General features: G+C 34.5%; 2 protein-coding genes across 9 annotated transcripts in view; one reads left to right on the forward strand and one right to left on the reverse strand.

Moving 5' to 3' along the window:
• The window catches only part of rudimentary (carbamoyl-phosphate synthetase 2, aspartate transcarbamylase, and dihydroorotase rudimentary), a 186,132-nt gene that overhangs the window by 70,922 nt on the left and 92,286 nt on the right, over nucleotides 1-22,924 (reverse strand). The window lies entirely within an intron of this gene.
• On the forward strand, nucleotides 250-21,866 carry LOC136838744 (uncharacterized). The gene is made up of 12 exons (XM_067104199.1): nucleotides 250-500; nucleotides 7,335-7,446; nucleotides 8,000-8,178; nucleotides 8,976-9,150; nucleotides 10,886-11,015; nucleotides 11,505-12,490; nucleotides 12,722-12,849; nucleotides 14,250-14,415; nucleotides 16,826-17,092; nucleotides 17,489-17,686; nucleotides 18,293-18,358; nucleotides 19,888-21,866. Exons 2-12 carry the CDS (start codon nucleotides 7,381-7,383, stop codon nucleotides 20,593-20,595), a joined length of 3,069 nt encoding a protein of 1,022 aa, XP_066960300.1. The 5' UTR covers nucleotides 250-500; nucleotides 7,335-7,380; the 3' UTR covers nucleotides 20,596-21,866.

The raw sequence follows: 22,924 nt of genomic DNA on the forward strand, positions 1-22,924 counted from the left end.
CGTATCCTGGAGCAGTTTATAACAGTGCTTGATATAACATCTTCCCAGTTAATGTAACATAATGCGGCAATTATTTCATTAAACAAGTTCAGGCAAAAACAGAACACAACAATAGTTTTTCTTGCTTATCTAAATATCGTTTTGAAATATTTCTGGAGGGCTAGTGTAGATTACTAAAGATAAGATATGCTGATTACAGCCTTAACACACCCCAGAGCCAAAAACCTAATAAGAAATTCTACTGATATCAGTAAAAACTGTACAGCTATCAAATCCACATGCATACATTTGTAGTGGTTGACTACTTGCACAAGACTGTAGTGGCTGACAACTAAAACAGTGGAAATTAATAGAGGACTTTGCATATTTGTTTATAAATATCCAGTGATACAACAGTGGTTCTCGAAATCATTTCTAAAACTTGAATACAAGAGAGTATTTGTTAACCATTCATGAACTTTCCTGCTACCGACATACAGATTTTGCATAAATTCTTTTAGGTAAGTTTGATTTTGTTTAAAGGTGACACAAGAAGGTAACAGACATCTCACTGATGAAGGTAAAAGAATGAATTAACACTGCACTATGTTTTACCACAATTACTATTTAATTTTTTTTACACAGATTTCCTTGAAGAACTGGATATAATTATCGCACTGATGACTATAGTAATAAAACCTAAAACATAACAAAATGACAGAACAGGATCACAATATTTACCGTGAAATACAGTATAATAATTCCCTAGTGAAAGGTAGATACTGTATTAAACTTTTATCTATGAAGTACTGTGAGAAAACACCACATTAAGGAACAAATAAAGTCAGATATCTGTGTTAGGAATAAAAGGCTAATAAACTTTTCATTGAAAGAAATGACCCACAGTGACTTCAAGACCAACCTGAAGACAATCTAAAGAATTATATTAAGGAATCAATTCCCTTTAGGTATAAAAGGAAAATATGTCGCACACTACCTAAATAACTAAGCAGTGACCTTATAAAGTTACGTGGGTTGATAAATTAAAAAATAAAGCCTCCGGTAAAAATTTTCAGACTGACATCAACAAATTACTTGTTACAATTGGCTACAATTTTGGCCCCCGTAGAGGGCTAGTGCCATCAGTGCATCTAATGTGGTGCATTGTAGGCATTACTTAAAGTTCTTTGCAGCAAGCGTTCTTTCAGCCCCTAGCTACAACCTCTTTCATCCCTTTTACTGTACCTCCATTCATATTTTTTCTTCCATCTGACTTTCTATCCTCACAATTGATTCATAGTGCAACTGTGAAGTTTTCCTCCTGTTACACCTTTAAAACCCTCTTACATTCCGTTTCAGCACTAAATGACCTCATAGGTCCCAGCACTTGACCTTTGGCCTAAATTTTATATTCAATTTTGCTGCCCAATTTTGCCGTTAACAGAATCTCTCTCTCTCTCTTTAGGAGAATTAGTACTCAACAAATTGTAATGACATTTGTTTTAATAACTTGCAACAGTGCTCGAAGTTACTTGAGGGAATGAGTTTGTTCCAGTCATATTACCACAGTATTAGTAACTTTCTCTGAATGAGGAAGACAACAAACGTGTTTTGAAATAGAATAAAGCACAAAATAACAAAAAAAATTCTTGTACAATAAAAATGAGCTAACATGCTTTTGGAAGCGTGAAATCTTTTACAGTAGAACATAGATAGTTCTGCTGTGAAAACAGAATTGCTTATTGATAATGAGAACAATTGTTTTATGAGATATGACATCAAACCATGTGCCAGATGTTGAAATATCCATTGCACAGTGAAAGTATTTTATCTTAAATGTATATTTATATACTTTAACTTCGCCAATGAAAGTGGAAGGCAATCTATATTTATATACTTTATCTTCGCCAATGAAAGTGGAAGGCAATCAAGTTTCCATTTGTGCTAATTACGTTACTAAATTACCTCAAATTTGGGCGAACAAAATTTGCAAAGATTTAACAAATATATTCAGTAGGTAATTTTTTCAAAACAGTTACCCTTCAGGCTCATACTTTACTATCTGTTGCCGTGTAAACCATATGAATGTTGTGTCTATTCCCCCTGAAACTTAATTATATGGAGGAAAACACATGACGACTATATTTGCCAAGTTTCCTCATATTTTTCTTTTGAACGTTTCTAATAAAAAAACATGCAAAAAAATTTTTTTTCAGCAGGTTCACTGGTTAATAGACAGCTACATATTTGAGTGGCCTTGACAGAGTTATGCTCGGTACAAAACTTGCCATTTTATTAATAGCATAATTTCTAACCAATGCTAATTTCCCTTTCATGGGAGGGGAGGATTCTAATACATTAATATATTATTTTGAAACAACATATTTTTACCACAGCATTTGGATTCCAATACACTTTCTGGAGACAATGTTCTCTAGTGCCTCATCATGGATATCATCAAAGTAATTCACCTAAATTTGTTAATATTCAAGGTCCTCTCTTTTTGGTTGCTTTACCTTTACTGTAGTAGTTATAGTAGTTCCAGTTTGATATTCTTGGCTAAAAACAATTTACTTTTTTTTTTACATAGGCAACCTGAACAGCGTCAAACACTTAGACAACTTCAGTTTCATTAAAGGAATAAGTTCAGCTGGGATTCTCATTGAACAACAAAATACAAGTGTCCCAAGTTATGTAACCAAAACTAACATGTACATTGACTAAACAGAACTGTAAACTTGAAGTATCCTCTGAACAATGGAAACTGTGCAAAACCAATATCTACGGTACCCTTCTTGAGATATGGAAATCAAGCTCAGTGTGACAATTCTTAAATCTGTTATGAATAAAATCCTTTTCTTCTATCACAATTGAAGTATTATCCAGTTTAACAAGTCACAAAATATGCAAATACTGTTTGCCAGCATGTGAACATTTTTTTTTTTTTGCCATCTAGTTACTAGAATGAATTTTGAAAGTAGAAAAAAATGTCACTGGCATTTTAATATGATAAGAAGTCATTGGTTTATCTAATCAACCTTGAGTCACTGCCACTCCCTATGATGAGAACAAGTGCTCTTTTGATGTCTTCTTTGTATGAAATACTCAACACTGAAAATTGTTGCTTTCATAACTGGTATCTTTATCAGTGGAAGGATTACTAAGGAATTCACACAGCAATACATATTTCTAGTCAGTTCAACTGCTTCCTTAACTTAGAAACTGGTCAGTTACCACTTCACAGAATACTCTTTCAAAATGTACTGTAATTCTATCGTAAATTTTCCCAGTCCAATTTTTTACCGCTAGATTATTTTACCTACAAAAGACTAACAAAAACCAAAAAATTTCTTTCAAGCACAGTTGGAGTTTTATCTAATTAATTGTATTTCTGTCAATTAAGGGAATGTACTATTGAAAGAATGGCTTTTTTTCATATATTCTTTCCAAGTAGACAACGATGGTTACTGAAAGTTGTTGTTGCCATGCTATTTCAAGTACTTCAGGAAGTTAATCTTCCAATAATGTCTCATATGAACATAACTTGCACCTGACCATGGAATAAACGGCCTCATAAAATAAAAATGTATCCTAAAGCTTACATTATTAAAAACAACAGTCACAGACATAAATTTCCATCGTAACAACAATGAACGTAGAGAGAACTGTGTATGTCAATAATCATAAAAGTCATTCAACTTAGATTAGTGCTTTAATGCAATCACTGTCTAGAAAGACTCCAAAGCCATGAAACTACTGCCAAGAAAATCAATTGGAGATACTCCCCCACCAGAAGATATAGGTGGCTGTTCATTTTACCTCCCCATAAAGCTCCCCACATGGTAACTTTTATCAATTTCAAGTTTAAAGTGGAATCTGATCTTTAGAAAATATTGATAATTACAATTTTCTCGTATAATTTAGTTTGATTTATTCGTTAGAGTTAAAATATAAGGAAAATACAAAAAAGAAAGTTCTGCATGAAAGTGCACCCGACACTGATTTCATGACGTTGACTTCAGAGGCTGTGCTATTTACCTTTGGACTTATGAACACCTGTTTTTCGTAAACTCAACTCGGTAGCCTTATTCACCGATAGAACATATATGTGAGGGGGGGGGGCGGTGATTTTGGTTAATGAATAAGCTTCCACCCAGATCACCATTGTTACATGAAATATAACAATATTATTTGGACATGATTTTCTGCCAATCATCATCACTCTACCAACCAACCCCAAGTGCATTTTCTCCGGGTAAAAAAAAAAAAAAAAAAAAAAAGTAGAACAAGAAAAACAATAAGTATGCTTGTGGAATATGAGAGGGTGTAAATGGAAGGCGAAAAGATTACTGACATTAGAATTTGATAGTATCTGAGGATCTAGCAGGAAAGAGATACTATTACAGAATCCAGTGAAATGGGAAGATTTTGAAAGTGCTTTTAAGTAAGGGGCTTCAAAAGTGAATACTAGAAGATATTGGCAATAACAAATTGAAGCCTGGGACTCGTGTAAATAATTCATGTTAACGAAAATTACAAGAACAGGAAAGTAGGCGACGCATTCATGTATTTAGGAGTGTTATAAGGCAAGTTACTATGAATTTTTACGTTAGCAGTGGAACGTGCGTGTGTGTACAGAGGCAAATATTAGGATACTTTTTATGAAAATGATGCATCGTTGGTAAAAGAATATGAAAGAGAAACTGTGAAAATTTTAAATTATATGGCAGCAGACTAAAGAACATGAAATTTAAATAATTTGGTAAAAATGCTATAATAAATGTTAAGGCAGCATGCTCTTGTAGTGAGAATGTGAACCACACTGGTAGGTGAAATGTCTGTCAATTTGGAAGCCTTAGGAGAGAGAAGATAAAGATGGCACAAGGTATAGACTATAGAACATGTTAGACAGGGAGCACCTTCACCATCTGGTCATGGTAGAAAATACCAAAATACCTACTAACCAAGCGATTCTAAGCTACTGCCAAAAATAACTGAATGGCATGTGTGCGTCACTGCGTATTGGCAAACAAGCAGGAAGGTTGAAATTTGTTATCATACAGAGCTGAAGAAATAAAACTGAGGGAAAAGACATGAGTATGTGGATGTCTTTAAATTTGTTATTCTACCATTAGACTGAGTAAAACCAGCATAAGAAAGCAAACACTAATAATAATGCTGAAACATACGTTTTCCCCATCTAGAATTTCATTTCGCAGTTCATAATAAAATGTGGTAGTGGGCCTGTTTGCCAGTATACTGTACAGTCGTCTTTAAATGACTGAATTGAGAGGATAACAACACAAAAGTCTGCCATCAAAATAATCAGCTAGAATGACAGGGATCTGGGGGCTCGGCTTGCCAAAATTTGCATTACTGAACGGTCAGAATGTGTCAGAAAGAAAGATTCTTGAAAGTACTAAATGACAACAAAAATCAGTACAGGTGACTTGTTGCTCTTAGGTGTAAACTGCTACTTGGCAACCAAATGCAGCAAGAGTGTGATGTTGACAACTTTCGGTGCATGATGTGAGGAGAGAAGAATCTTGATTTAAAAGAAGGTAGCATAAGATATCTGACAATCTATATAGGAAAGTTATTTTAAAGTATCACCCACCAACATGATGTCAAACACCTTGTGAGAACAGCAGCAGGGCATGCCAGACCCCCATCTCCCTATAAAAATACCATTGTTTATAAGGTGGTGAATCACAACATATTAGGATCCACACTCAAGTGTTCTCAAAATGAGGGATAACAATAAATGTGCGGTTTTAAAATAAGTGCACCAGGCAAGAGGATGTCTTGAGGTAATTTCAACAAAATATAAAGGCTGAATCAATGACCAAAAGCAAGCAAACAGAAAGGTAGATGTCAGACCATCACTGATAGAGGGATATGTGAGATGACAGAATCCTGTTCTAAATAGGGAAGGGGAAGATGCCCAGAAAAAATACTAAAAATATAATAAAATGCACTTTAGTCGGAGGATACTCTGGAGGAAAAGATAACAAACGATATTTAATCGGGTGATGCAGTACCAAATTTCTGGTAAGTGACACTTCTTCCTGACAGGTCACCTAATTCATAAGGAAACTGTAAAATCATAATTTTTACAGATTAACAATACTATAAAAGACCTTAAATACAATGTCCTGGTACCGGGACAATGGGACTTATCTCAGATGTGACTATTAAGATAAAAATGAGAGGAGGAGGAAAAGTTTTCTTGCACTGAATAATATCAGATGCTTACAAAAAAAGCTAAAGCACCACAAACTGATAGCAGTTTCCAATAAACAAATATAAATACTAAAATGGAGACCTTCCAAGCTGTTCTAGAAATATGCTACAGATACAAAAATTGTTCATTTAATCTGCAAATTCGTTAACTGTTTATGAAATTTCACAACTGACATTATATAAGACATTTTTTAAATTTATATAAGTGTTAAATAATATATAACCTTTAGTACAAATATTTGGACTTTCATTACCGAATCAAAACGCATACATGATGCAACCTCAGTTTCCCACTGCCTTTAACATGGGTTTTATATAAACATAACTAGCATGAGACTGGTGAGGAGTCAGTCTTTTCCCAGTCAGAAAAAGAGACTTGTTGTATGGCACCTGACAAAAAGAAGAATAAACTTGAACCATTAACAGTCCCCTCTGATACACTCTAATTGCATTCGAATCTCCCAGCAAAAGTACAGCATTTTTCTTGAGAGAGAGACACACATAGAGAGACTTTGATAACGTTCAATGCAATAGCATTCTTGCAATTTCTGCATCAATACTATTCTCAAAAAAGCTTAGAATCAATAAAATTGTACACAAGAGTAAAAAGTAAAAGCTTACAAAACACAAAGTATAATATAAAACTCTATCTTAATAGAGTTTTACAAATTTTGAAATGTAATTTGAAATGAAAACAAAACTTTGAGAACCTTGCATAGAGGACATTTGGACACTCAATATACAAGCTGGCATATGATCAATAGGAACCAGGATGCTGGAATGCTTACGGTTTGCCAGCCTTTTAAAAGCTTTAAATAATGCAGTTTCCTTTCTCAGCACATTAATGTAGTCCTGTGGAATAACAGGCTTGGTAATTTCCGGAATTTTGTCATTACTGCCAATCAGACTCTCCAATGAGATTTGCCAATCTTTTTTCCTATATATTAATGAATATGACCCTAAATGACTACTGCACCACTCTTCGTGCTGTTTTATATGTTCTTTACAGAGTTTTCTGCAGTTTCACTGCCCATCTTTTCTGGTTCTGGTACCCATGAAAAACTTACTTTAATAATTTTTGCAATCTATTAAAGGAGAATTTTTCTTTGCAGGATAAAGTGGGTGGGGCTATTAGTGAAGCCCCCTCACAGGAGGAAAATGGGAAATATCTTTAGGAAAAAGAAGCGACCAGCTGATGATAGTGCAGACACTGCTGAGCCAACGGTACGTAAGAAACCAATTTCAGTTATAACTTGTGTAATCTAAAGTGCCTACAACTTAACACAAATGTAAAAAAAAAAATCAAGAACCAAAACCATCTGCATTAAAAACCAACTCATCATTTAATAAAAACATCCTGCACATACCACAGTCACCACCTTTCATAACATAAACCTACATATATCCATACTTTTTACACATCTGAATAAGTCACATTTTACTAATTGGCAAAATAAAAAAATCTTCACAGATAAAACTCACTGTTACTTGAAATTCTACGAAACAGAATTCTAAAATCCTATTAACCATTTATATTCAAAATTAGACTGCAAATAATTGTTGGCAAGGGCACACAAGTGCAGACAACTAGAAGAATAGAAAGTGTACCATGTACTTAATGTAACACACAGTTTCCTTCATTGGTGTACCATAATTTCAGAAAACCATGTTGTAGTTTGCATCTAATGCTTTCGTAATATATGTAAACCATTTACTCCCATACAATATGCTCAGTAAAATTTCATGCCTGACAATTCTAAATGCACAATTCCCACAGATAACCCCTCTTGGTTTTGGCTCACCAACTAAATCACCAGTTGAGAAATGGGAAGACAAACAGAAGGAGCAAAATGCAATAGTTATGGAACAGATGAGAAATGACTTCCATAACAGACCAGACAACTTCCTCCTTAACCTTCTGGTTTTGTCAGTCCAGTTCTACAGAAATTACAGCAAGTATGTATGAAATGATTCTTAATACTTCCTTGGTATGGGGTCAGGTTCTGTTTTACTAATATAGTTACTGTAGTGCTTCCAATGTTTTAAATTTTGCATGTGTACGTTACGTAAATAACATTGTATAACTTTGAAGTACTACAGAAATTTAGGTTGTAATTAATGGTCCCCTACACTCCTCATTCACGATAATCATAAACGAGCACATTTCATGATAATTCCTATATTTCTACATACTTCACAGTACAGCAGTTGAATGGAACATTATTAGTATAATAATGCTTTGCCTAACATGTAAATCATCTGAAAGTCAAGAGTGAATAATTATGGTGACTTACAAACTTTCTGGATAAACTGCATGGAAATAAAGATACCCAGGTTGCTAACACTGTACATAGGTTTCATGTTACTAACTTCCTGAGATTTTTCTTTATAAAATCACTGAATGTAACAATTTTGCCAAAACTAACGATGTTATGGCAATGGTTTTTAAAGTTGTCAAAATTTCATAAAATATTTTATATTAGAACATGAATGACACTGTAAACTCCTATACCCAGTAAAAAAAAAGAAGGTAGCTATTATTCCTTTATATGCTTCATCCTTGATAGACATCTTTCAGTGGACTTGACAATTTCATTTATTTTTAACAATATAATGTAATTTTCAAAGTTCTCTACCACATACAATGCTGAACAAATACTTGTACCTTGATAAGTATACACTACATGCAAAAATTCTAACAAAAATCTTCCTGCAACACTAAATCAACAAACACTTTCATGTTTCCATTGAAGAGAAAAAATCGACATCAGCCATCACATTAGAGATCGGGAACAAGGACTTGGCAAGAAGCTAACACCTTCCAAGAGGAAGATTGTCTACATGGGTGGCTTCGAGGAGATTTCTGGCACCCATGTCCTGTACCAGTCCAAAACAGAGAAGTACATGGAGCTACCATCACCCCTACAGGTAATACATAAAAGCAAAACCTTACATATAAATGGTGCCTTGTATTCGTGTCCCTAACCTGTAGGTGGTTCATCATACATTACCTATGAAATCAGTTAACATATTAATTGCATTACATACAACATACCCTGCAATATAAGCACTGTCAGTTGAAAGACTTTGCTGTAAAAACATTTGGACCCTTATAAGACTTACAGAGACTTAAATTTTGACCTGACAGTAAGTTTCCATTAGGTATTTTATAACTAAATGCTTCAGTGTGAGTGAGTGATGTATTGGGCTATATTATACAGTACATTGAAATTTCAATGTCCATTTATGGATAAAATATGTAACTAAGTCATAACATGTACTACACATGGTATCAAGTGCCTTAAGTAGATCCTTTTATGAGATGGATAATAAAAAAATTGTACTACTTGTAAGGCTGAGGTTGGTAATCCTATCAACAAATATTCCGGTTTGTCAGAGGAAGTGCATGAAAAGCCAGCTCTAATTTCTTGGAAAGTATATAAGAACATAATCAGTAATTTGCCATTTCTTTTGTCTTATCCAAAATACTGATATTCACTCTTCTTTCGCAAAGCATGCGCCTGTTAAACATTTTTCTGAGAATCTTTCTGTTGATTTTATTCCTGGTATAGCTATTCATAGCCATCCATTAAGTTCTTATCTCTACAGATTACATCTTGACAACTCTATTCCATAAAGGCTTGGATTCTTACTGCCTACAACTCAATCTTCCATGTGGCTTCTTAATGACAAGACTGACACTATGATACTTATCTTTCAGATATCTCCTGCAATTATTTCAACACTGGCTATACTGTGTGTGTGTGTGTGTGTGTGTGTGTGTGTGTGTGTGTGTGTGTGTGTGTGTGTGTGTGTGTGTGTGTGTGTGTATATATATATATATATATATATATATATATATATATATATATATATATATATATATATATATATATATATATATATATATATATAATATATATATATAATTTTTTTAGGGTATGAGTTTAACACCCTGGTTATACAGCCTTTCTCTACATAATGATTTAAAGGTTGTTTTTGACTGCTTTACTCAGTTTGTGGTTAATGCTACGGTACTCCTTTTCCCCATATAGCGGTGTTATCAGAAATCTGTTCTTTAACCCAACTCTTTACCCTTTTCCCAACAGTCATTCTGAAATCCCCTCTTGCTCAACTTGTTCATATGCATAAAATTTTGTTCTTCACAAATGGCTTGTCTTCCTTATGATACATTTGTAAATACATGGATCATTTAATTTTCAATGGCTGATATTCTTTTTCACTTCACAATAATGCAAGAATAATAGAAACTTTGAAATACCACACCTATTAGCAAACTCTTCCCTCGAGCATATCTTATACAACTACAGTACTAGAATTTTGATAGTTCTTTTATGAGATGAATGTTTTCACACAAGATGAGAATCTCCTTGTAATTTTATTTATACCGCTGGATCAAAGGCATTCTCTCTACAGAGGGTTACTTCATTTCCTTTATATTTCTGTCACTCACAATTTAACCAGAGCACATTACTTTGGACTTTGTACTAAAGAATTTTCTGTCGTTCTCAGCCGAGTAACTGTACATTAAGCTTCACATCACTGCAGATACTGTATGGAATTTGCCACTATATAGCCAGTTTGGTTACTTTCCCCCACCTTAGCAAACCCAACTTGAAATATTAACTGAATTCTTTCACAGGTATACATCATACAAGACAACCTATATGTTTACCCTGATAAACAAATAGAGGAACTACAAAAGCGTAATTATACAGATATAGATGGACCTTCATACCATTTCTGCATCGAGTACTCATACAGGCATAAAGGTACAGTTACGTCAAACGAAATCTAAATTTGATTAGTCAATTATATAGATAAAAAGTCATTTTATACAGATTTCAAATACAGCAAGTGAAATAACTAAAAAAACAGAACTTTACATTATTCTCTTATCATAACAAAATGTGAAACTGAACAAATGAATCCCTTGCCAAAAGAGTATTTATAGTCATAAGGGTTATCAGTAAGACAGAACAATAGGGAATTGGTACAAAGAACTCCAGAGTCCAGTCACTGCTGGAAGCCATAATTAAAGGAATCTTGCTCAAAATCATATACAGTAGAGTGTGGCTACCCTATTTTATTGTGTACTGTATACTTAAACACATTTTTCTGCTAATTTTCAGTCTCAAGGTCTAATGTTTCAGCAGTGAATAGAATACAACATCCACTGCAAACAACTCAATATATTTGGAAAACATTTCAGAGGAATCTTTCAGAAACATTAAATTAAAGTAATTGGTTCACTCTTTCAGGATATGTAAGACTCAGGTGTGCTGACATTATCCCTGGAGTATCTCGAAACAACACCTACGAAGACATATATGCTTTCATGGTCCCTGTTGATGACAGTCAACCAGATCCTGTAGTTGACCTAAGGCCTCTGAGAAGGAACTCTCTCATCAGCACTGTAGAAGGTGAAGAAACAATACCAGACTCTGGAACATATCGACAGACTTTGCCATCTCTCTCCTCATTTGAGGAGGAAAATGAAAATGAATCATCTGATGACGAGATGATACCACCATCTCTTGCAATCATGGGACGGCGGCCAAGTGGAGTAATGCCACTCAATTACCCTAGTAATAAGCTGCTACAGTCACACAGCTCACATCAAACTGTGAACACTCAGCAAAATGGTTTTCCCGGGGCAAAAGTTAAAACCCAAGGACTCCCTAACAATATTCGGAACCTTAATGAAAGGAGACCAAGTGGAATTTTTCCAAAAATGAGCCCAAACATGGATCAACTCAGTATTTCAAAGAAAGACAGAAAAAAAATTAATACACAAGATGAATATGCAAATTTAAAGAGAGTTCTGGCAGAAATTGAAGAAGAGAGTGAAGAAGAAGATGGTGAAGATGAAGTGGATGGTGACAACAATGTTGGCAATAAAACTTATAATTATCTGATGAAAGATCTGACAAAACCTCCACCAGATGTTCCAAAAGAAGAAAGTGAGCAAGATGATTCTAATATGCCAAAAGAGCTACCCCAGCTAGATGCAGACCTTAACAAAGGATGCTTTGTGAACCGGAAAATAAAACTTAAGGAAGAAGGTGATGCCTATGGTGTTAAGACTCGTGTGGAATTAAGAACATATTTTTCATCAATTCGCTACCTTGAATGCTTCGAGGATGAGTTTCAGGAGCTTCTGACTATATTAGGAAAGCAACACTTGATGGATGCAAGCAGCATGCAAATGCCAGCAATCCTTGCAAGTCAGTTAATGATTGAGGGGGTAAGTTAAACCATCAGGTACATGATTCTGATGCTTCTACACCTTCTTTAATAATTAATACAGGAAACCTATAATGACAAACTTTGTTGCATTACAACAAAATTTCTTTGATAAAATATAAAAATTCAGTAAAACTGTAAGAGTGCATCCATTTGAACTATAGAGCACAAATAAAGTGTGCAAGGAAATCCTGTTAACCATGTACTAAATATTTCCTTTTATTCAAAACAGATCGGGCCAAAATATAATACTGAATTCATTCCATCACTAATTCTGAAAGAATGGCCCCACTGTGCTTTTGAATGGAAGCTGAGGGAACGAAAGCCAAGGAATGATCCAGAAACGAAAATGGTCTACAGGTAAGAAAACTGCTGGAATTCTTATATTAAGAGTTCTCTCCACTCTTTCTCTCTTGTGCTCTTTCTGTCTGAACTCCCATCAGGTCAAGATCTTTATCTATCCCCTTCCTCCATGATTATCTGGAACTTCTGACAGGTCTTTGTCATGATACTTTCATATCTACTGCTTTTCTGACCAACAGTTCCATATCCATTCTTATCACAAGTCCAAACCATCTTAATCTTTGAGATCTCAATTTGTCTTCCAGTCTCTTAATACACATCACCAAATCCCTATTTAATGGATCTTAACAATCCGTAACTCCATTTCTCCATTCCATCCTGCCGAAGCTACTCTCTTACATCCCCAAGGTAACAGAAAAGCTCTTACCCTTCTAAGACCTGCCCATCTGTCCCAGCAGGGCTCTCAACCCCTGCCTCCTCACCATTTGCTCCTGTTCCTATTCCAGGATTCTAAAATTCCAAGTGTATTTTATAATCCTGAACAACTATTATGACACCAAGTCGGTGTATCTAGATGCCTTTTGCATAGGTTACTTTGCTCTGATATTAGTCTGAGTGCAAGTAATTCAGGTTCTGGTTACTCGAGTCCTATTCAAACAATTTATATTCCAATTATACCATATCATGTGAAGAGCTGGAGATGCCATTCCACCTCCTCCTCCCTCCAGAAGTTACTCATGTTACTCTTCAGCCTCTCCAATTGACTGCCTGCAAGTGAATCGGAACTTTTATCCTACCCTCCTTACAAAAGACCCTGCCAACAGCTTCTCAGGAAATTGATACCAAGCCAAAAGTGTCTGACTCAAACAGTACCATTTTAATGATTCTAAAATCTCAACTAAGTCCAATAATCACCTGTTCAAATAAAGTATTTTCTTAACTGAAAGTGCCATTTCAATAAAAAAAGATGCCCTCTACTCAACATGCTTCCACTTAAGTTGCTCAAATTTGCCAACATTTCTATTCTTGGTACAACTATAAACAAAAAACATTCATGCTTCATATTTACAAACTCTTATCTTATATCGAGGTCCTGCCACCTACACTCCCAGTTGAGATCAGACGCAAACGTTCAAAAGAATAAGATATACTACTTCCCTTGTTATATTAGGATCGTCTTAGCAGATTCTAAGTTGGTTTTCCCTCTATGCTGAAGTGTTCTGGTAAGCTAATGTTTTGAATCTGCAAATTAAAATGTTTCAACTTGTCATTTTGTAATCCTTCTATCATGAAAAATTTATAATTTCATTAGTTTCTGGAAGAATTGTACTGTCATGCCTATGAGGTGAAAATTCATCCACAGGTTTCCTTTAAACAGCTGAAAACTAAATAAATAAAATTTACTTGTCAAACGGAATCTGGAGCCACCATCAACATAACATGATTTTTGCTTGCAGATGGCCAAAGCCTCAGTACATTGAAGAAGTTGCCAAGATGGGCTGCAACCTTGTACCAATTGGACACTATAACCCAAGCCAACCAAACACAGTTATGAAGATTGAATGGCAGATTCAGTTCGCAAGGGCTGAACAACTTCTCCTCAGAAGTCTGGGACACTCACAGGTAGGAACATCTTTCATAAAGCCATGATGAACACTACTTCTAACATGCCATTTTATTTTTGCATCCCTTCTTAGGTACAAAATCATCATTAGCATTAATGCTTTTTCACTTGTGGTCTAAGCATCTTGATCTCAGTGATTTCTTCATATCTTCTAGTCCAATCTACTAGCACTCATCTTGTTGATTCCAAATATACAGTTTTTCGGTCTAATTTGTCCTTGCCTATTATCATCATATGTTCAAACCATTTAATCTTTGAGATTTCAGTCTATTTCCCAGCTTTTAAACATCACAACTCTCAAAAACTCCATTTTTATATTACGAGCTTTCCACTACACTTGGTCGCATTTTGTTGCTACACCTCTTCAAAATCTCCATTTTCATTGTAGGTGACAACATTTTGGCTGCACAGAGTAGCATAGGCCTTAAGCACGCATCATAAAATGTTGCTGTTTACTGAGTCGATACTCATATTTAGTATATCAACATCTTTCAACATCATTCATGCTACTGCTACTCATTTTTTAAATCCCTCTCAGTGCCTACCTCAAACAGTCTAGTTTGGTTCCCAGTAGATAAAAATTTTTTACTTCTTCTAGACTCTCCTCCCTGATCAAAACATGTTATCTTCCTCCATTTCTTCCCAGTTTGCTCTTATACACTTCAGACATCTAAAATCCCTTACTCTATTCATCTCTGCAATCTTAAGCATCTCTTGTGACACCACATTACATTTGATACTGGGCCTAGTATTATGTTCACCTTTACATCTCTCTCACAGCATCTGCATAGCCTTCTTCATATACATTTTTCTACGCCTTTCTTTCCCATTACCATGAGCTTTGTCTTGCTTACATAGATTTTCATTCCTTCTCTCTCTCTATTCCACACATCTGTCTTTAAAATTTTTATATGACCTCTACCTCTGACTGCTGTTATCACGATGTCTGCTATATATTTAGCATACAGGGCCTTCTACATTCTTTTGCAGCTTCCTTCATTATAAAGAAAATCCATACACGACTCTGTGCTAATCCTTGGTGGACACAAACACCTATTTCGGATTATTCTGAAATATCTGCCACTACTATTTGCTCTAAATCTTGAGTCATGTTAAGGTTACATAACTATAAGTCTCTCTGATACCCTCTCCATTTTTAATGCCCTTCTCATTGCTTGTCTTAGTATCATCAAATGCTTTTTCAAGAACATAAATATATGGTAAGTCTCCTGTAGTACCTCATTAAGCAGGGTACCTTTTTATCGATTCTCTGCCAAGGAACAAAGCTGACAACTGTCAACTCCAACTGTTGCTCTTGACCTTTCCTCTCCTATCTCCTTACAATTTTCATATAAAGCTCAAGCTCTCTCATTCCACTAAACTTTTCAAAGTGTGGTGGATTCCTTATTATTTTATATATTATTGTAGTCATATTCTTTTATATTTTATTCACTCTTACAGACCCAAATCTTCCTTCATCAACTACTTTTAGCCAATCTCATTATTCCTTATGGTCCTGGAGCTTTTCCTTTTAATACCTCTCCAAAATGGGCTACATACCTCGATTTAGCTACCATTAACTTCTATATAGACCTCTGAATGGACTGCATAATTCCAGCATCTTTTATATTTTTAACCAGGAAGACAACCTGTAGGAAGGCCTTTACCAATGCTGGCAGAACATGCACAAGGCAGAGTGGAGAACGCTCATGTCTCATCTAACCACTTAAAAGGAAAAGCTGATGTAAAAACATTTACAGTGATGATGATGGCATTATACAAGTGTTTTCTGATGATTATGATCTTCAACAGTCTTGAATGTAAAAACAAAAGTGAATTCCCTGTTTTTGTACAAGCCATACAGCACAGTACTGCATACCTATTTATAGCAAACTTTTCTGCTCCATTCACTTTACAATAATTTTTCATTTCCAAATATGCTTAATAAGAACCCAGCAAACTATTATTTCATTCACTAAGAATCATATCTCACACCACTGAAACACACTATAAATTTTCACTCAATCATTCTATTGATTAATTTTTCCTTAATACAAGACTTTTCATCAGCTGATGCTAGAAACTCACATACAGGAGACCCTTAGCTTATCAAATGCTTTGGAATTCAGGATTTCTGATAATTGGAAAATTCTGCCAAATAACGAAAACCTAAAGGGTAGCTGCATACTAAGACCTATAGTATAGCTTACACCTTTTGAGAGATTTATCTACAAAATGCATCACTTCTAAACTGGTAGCCTAACAAAACAGAAACATAATAATATAGCTTTTAAGGAAGAGATTCTTTAAATTATGATCTCATAAGCGGGCTGCTGTATGGACAAAGTTGTGTCACATAAACCATTTAAATCTATGACTAGTTAATGGAATGGCTCTTCAATTTTACAGATAAGACTTCTACTGCTAGTGGAATTTCTGATGAAAGATCATCTGAATGATGTGCCAGGCCTCAAAACGCAACATCTTCGATACATTCTTTTTTGGATGTGTGAGCACAATTTCCGTGACTGGCAGGAGGAGAGGCTAGGCACCAAACTGAAAGCCTACCTCAAAACTTTATATAACTGCCTGTCAACAGAAAACCTCCCCCATTATTTCATTGATAAGTGTAACCTAATGGAAACCATACCTGAAAGATACTTGAGGAAAATACAGGTAAACTGCAACTTTTACATCATATTGGCCATGTTAAATTAAACCATAAGCTTCTTATAACTCAGAATTCCCATTCTATGAAAAGTAAAATCAGTGCTTTGGGAACAGTTTTACTTTATATTCTCAGTATAGTAAATTACAGGTAAACTGCAACTTTTACATCATATTGGCCATGTTAAATTAAACCATAAGCTTCTTATAACTCAGAATTCCCATTCTATGAAAAGTAAAATCAGTGCTTTGGGAACAGTTTTACTTTATATTCTCAGTATAGTAAATTTAAAGGGACTATGCATGAAACTAAAAAATAGAAAGCACAGAATTGGAAATCGGTTAGTAAACATTTAACACTGTATATAATCAGGTTTTCTTCTCAACACATACTGTTACACACAGGCACTTGTACGCAATATGAAAGACAACCTCCCAATGTACTTGATGCAAACAATGCGACGCATGAGAACAGAAGACGACTTCTATCCAATGCTAGATGTCAAGGCTATCTATAAACTTGTTACACCTGAACATTATGGCATGGAGAAAATAAATCCTGCTCTCTTAAACTTGATGGGAGGTGATGGACAAGCAAAGGAGGTAAGTGACTTGCAATCAAGTTCTAATCCTAAAGAACTAAATGTAATTTGTGTGATGCATACATATTCACAGTATTGTCTATTGTGTAATATTTTCAAATAATCAATATATGATTCTTTTATAAATGTAATGAAAATATCCATAAAATACCCTGTATACATTTAAACAAGTTTTCCATTCTTTACAGACCATAGCATGCTACGTCAAAATCATGACTTGTCTTATGGCACAGGATGTCAGTCAATTTTAGAGAAAGAAAGAAAATTCCACATATGCCTTTTGAAAAAATAATCCTTTGACACATGTAGGGACTTCTTAGTAACTGTTAAAGATTTTAACCAAAAAACCCCACAAAGGATGGACAGTTATATTCATGCTATTCATTGATCCAAATGATATGACCTAGCCCTGCAATCCCAAGTAAACCTTAACAGCATGTTCGTTCCTGTGGCTGAAAGAAACAAAATACAGCACAGGGACAAAAACTCTTCTGAGATTGATGAATGTTACCCTTGCTAACTAACTACAATCTTGATATGCGCTATATACAGTATTGATAAAATACACAGTAATGTATAATAAATGCTGATCTATTTCTAAATACAGGTAGATGATGGAGAAGATGTTCTTTACAGTGACTCTGAGGAAGAAAGAGAACACCAACTGCTGAAGGTAAGACACTGAGCATTAGCACAAGAATACTTTATGTACACTAAAATTGTAATGTTAGTTCTTGTTCCACCTTTCAAAACATGGAAAACCAATAAAATTTTCTGCTGTACAATTTTGTAGTAACCAACAATTGCTAAAGCATCATTGCTAACTGATTCATCAGCAGATTAACATATATTATGGTCACTCCTTGGAATTGAACTACAATTTGTGCAGTTGCTTTCAAGGTTTTTAACTCATTCCATATAGATAATACATGACGTTACCAATTCCCATATCTACTTTTTTGGACAGTTGATTAAACCATATATATATATATATATATATATATATATATATGAAAGAAAAGAATAATGTCTATAATGTAACAAAGATTGATATGCATGATATTCTAATTTGTTAGATAGGGACACAAAATTTTAAACAACTAAACTTCAACAGCTTTATGGCCTTATCAATTCCATTGCAGTACAGTATATGAACTGATTCTAGCAAAATAATATACCACAGTTACAAAGCTAATGTTTTTCCTGACACTTCAGTTTAATAACCTGAAAAATTAAGTGCAGTGACTATATTCTATACATTTGTGAAAACAGGCTTTTGAAAAATAAGTTTAGTGACTGTATTCTGTGCACATCTGAAAACATGCTCTTGTCTTTAACATGTGATCTTGATATCACATAAAACTATGATACTGATTTAGTAATTATTAACTACAGTTTGAATCCATCTGCCAAGACTTTTGGTAAAAAAGTCTACTAACATTAATCTGTCCTGTATGTCTTATTTCAAAACCAATGCCTCCTTGCATGCTTGTAGATTATTAGTGAAAATGCATGAGCACCTCAGTACAGTTTTATCTCCTTAACTTTTCAAGCATGTTTAGCTAGGCCTTTACGCCAACATGACAATTATAACTGTAGAAAACTTACATCTTTATTCAATTCTATCTTAGTGCCAGTCAACAGAAATCCCACAGTTAACTGGACCAATGATGTAATAGTTTATTAAAATTTTGGTGCTATAAATCATAAGAATCTTGAAATATAAAAACACTGAATTACCATCAGACACAGTCACCCAAAAACACACATGAAAGAAAACTGATTATTTGCAAGTTATCTGACATTACTTCCATAAAGGTGGCTGACACTGAACAAGAGAGAAAAGGGTTTATACATGTCCTAAAATTATTGCCACAGTAGAGATTAAGAAAGACAACATGCTTCACTTATTTCTTTTTGGGATTTTCACATTAGGTTCACGAATGTACTGAGAATAATAGAATCACTGTTCTATCAACAGTCCTTGGTTGAAAGTAATTTAACTCTCCTACCAAAGTAATTTTTGTGCTTGGAATATGCTAACAATGGAGAAGTTAAGCAATATACAGTAACTTAAATTAATTTCATATAAAAGTAAAAACTTGAGTTATGTAGTAAACATATTTCCATCATGGCTTTGCAACGTACTAATTTTCTAGAAAGGCAAAGACAATGAAACTCAACCCACAATTAACTTTACAGGAAATGCTTCACAAAAGGCGGCAACAGAAGAACAAAACGGAGGTAGTAAACGGTGCAAACGAGAAGCAGAAAAAATCCACAATAAATCTGAAGAAAAGGGTACAGAGTGTAAAAGATTTACGATCAGGAAGGTTGTTGTCTACATTTGCTAAGCACTTCATTCAAATGGCTCGATGTTCAAACAAATACCGTTCTTATCCTCAAGCATACATGTATTTACTTCTTGCTGGCAACATGGCAACTCTCCTTGAAGAAACAGGAAATGGTGAGGATGCAAGTGATTTTAGGAAAGAGATTGAAGAGTTAAACTTTGCCTCTAGAGGTGGAGTTCACGACATGCTTGGGTCTTCCTGGGCCATGACAGATAACTTTGACATAATACCTGGACATCAGTCAATTTACAGTTCCAACTGGGAGTTGAGAAAAGAGAATCAGCCTCTTCCTCAACCACCACAAGACCCTTCCCCCCATTCAGGAGTGAGGTTCTCTAGGAATAAATATGCAGAAAGTATGGGAGACAATTTATCCCAGTTAGAAAACTCAGTGAATAGTAAACCTTACGTTATTCATACCCTTAGTGGAGAGAGTATTTCAGACATTATAACAGATCTACCAGATTCTGTCATTAGTGACAGAGTAGACTCTCCCTCAAGCGATAAAATTATCATTGTTAGTGACGACGATGAATTCGGTTCTACAAATTTGTAGCACGTGAATGATATAAGATTAACAATATGAAAATAAATTCTTGAAATTCAAAGCTACATTTAAAACTAATAAGACAAAGAACACTGATTTTTACCACAATGTATGTGAAAATGGTAATATAGAAACCCCCTGTATTCGGGGGGGATGCATACCGCACTCACCTTCCCCCCCACGAATACCTAAAATCCGCAAATACTTAGAACCCCTCTAAAAACACTTAGAACTGCCTATTTTGATAATTTAAACACAAAAAACCCTCTTAAAGTGCTTTTACCTGAGTATTTTAATAGTTTTATCACAAAAAGTGCATTTACTCATGAAAATGATATGAAAACAGTGATTACTGAATATTTCTCAGTGAAAAATACCATGAATGGGCAAATTTTCTGCAAATAATGGGTATATACATTCCACAAAGAAATCCGTAAATAGGCGAGTCCACGAATACGGGGGGGGGGGTTTACTGTAATATTTTTCCCATAAGGTCTAATCAGTTACTGTATGTTAATGACAACTTTGCTAAATTGTAGGAAACATATCAAACTTCTCCATTTTTTTTATGTTGAATAAACACAGTTTTGTCATCTGTGCATTAAGTTCACATAACTATGATACTGAAAAATGGACTTTAACTTATACCATAATAAGAAGCTAGTTAAATATCAAAATATTTAAGGTGTTTACGAAGTTGCCGTATACTTTTATGGTAGTTTTAAAAATTGGGCTCACATCATTTCAAAATTTTTCGACAGACCGTTAATATTACCGTACTAAATTCCAGGTCATATCAACAATGTATTTTCACAATTATGAAGTCTGATGTACCCATTCATTGCTCTTTCAAAGGCATAATTAGATGAAATGCAACCTGAGTCACTTGTTCTACAAAAAATGCACACCTTCAAAGTCAGTAGAGTATTTTCATTACTACATTTCATATACTGAACTTCGTGCATTGGTCTTACTATCTCATGCATAATAAACATCTGTATTCCATCCATTTACTATGACCACCACCAAGATGCTAGTTTACAGCCAGGGCTTGCTGGTTAAAACCTGTTATAGTACTTCATTCTATACTGTACATAAACAATTTTAGGCACACTCAAATGTTGTGCAGAGGCTGCCTATTCTTTTAAGATGACTGATTAGCCCAATTAAAAATATTTGTGTAACCTTCTTTCTTACTACAACTGTGAATTATGCTAGTGTGTTCGTGAGATCTCTTGTAGATAATGTAAATCCATTTTTAATAAAAATCACTATTCAAATTACTACTTCATGGTAAAAACATCCTTTGTTATTCCAGAAATAATTAATTTTACAGTCATTTGATATGATTTCATTAAATAAAAAATTTACTGAAATGAAGCAAGTCACTAGCTCCTGAATACAGCCTGGGCTTATGTCTGGCAGGTATTAAGCAATTTGAAACAATGGAGAATAAAAGAAAGTTTCACATTTTATGGAGCCTATTCAAAAAATTCATAGACAAAAACAAAAAACTCAAAAGACCTTGGAGTTAAAACAATGGCTTACAAGAAAGAGTCCACAAAGCAATGTTGTAGAGGAGAGTGCTACAGATTTGAATAAAATACCATTAACAAGCACTATAGTACTAAAATAAAGAGGCCTCTCCTGCATGAAAATATTGTATTGGAGTACAGTACTAAGATCAAAACTTAAATTTCTTATAATACAATTCAAAAGTTTTAAAACGAATATAAAACAGAACTGGCTTTTCAAACAAGCTTAGAGCCATAAGGACAGATTAATTACTCACTTCAAATTATAATCATATTGGAGTGAGGAGGAGGAACCCCATATGATTGATGGATGCATATAAAACAAATTATTTATTTATTATAATTGGACTCTTTCATTAGAACCAATCATTAGTATATTTTCCTGAATCTCAGTGTAGGTAAGAGGTTCAGATGCTGGTTGTCCAATATTCTTTATGTATGATTAGGATCTGTGAGAACAGCATAGGTGGACTGAAACCACCAGGTATGTACCTGCATTTTTAGTACAAGTTAACCATATGTTTAAAGCAACAAAAGTAAAGAGGGATCCAAGTTTGGAATTGCACTCTTGCCCAGTGTGCTTTAATATCTGACACACAAACTCTAAGGATGACCTGCCAACAAGAGATCATAATCCTTATAACCAGCATCTTTAATTGTTTTTAGATAGGAATAAGAATAATATGGAGTCTTTGCTCATGTAACAGCCTCAACTGACAGAAGAGAGGTTCCTCCTCATTATTCAAAACAGAAGACATGGGAAGGGATGCAGAATTCTGTGGTATGTTCCTTGCTCTTTGATG

This window comes from Macrobrachium rosenbergii, chromosome 5 (assembly GCF_040412425.1).
Source record: "Macrobrachium rosenbergii isolate ZJJX-2024 chromosome 5, ASM4041242v1, whole genome shotgun sequence".
Taxonomy (NCBI): domain Eukaryota; kingdom Metazoa; phylum Arthropoda; class Malacostraca; order Decapoda; family Palaemonidae; genus Macrobrachium; species Macrobrachium rosenbergii.

Bases quoted from the DNA above. Each gene is read 5' to 3' on its own strand.
- LOC136838744 (XM_067104199.1), top strand. From the start codon at position 7,381: ATGGGAAATATCTTTAGGAAAAAGAAGCGACCAGCTGATGATAGTGCA. The intron at 7,447-7,999 runs GTACGTAAGAAA...CAATTCCCACAG, and splicing joins CAGACACTGCTGAGCCAACG to ATAACCCCTCTTGGTTTTGG. The intron at 12,491-12,721 runs GTAAGTTAAACC...TATTCAAAACAG, and splicing joins GTCAGTTAATGATTGAGGGG to ATCGGGCCAAAATATAATAC.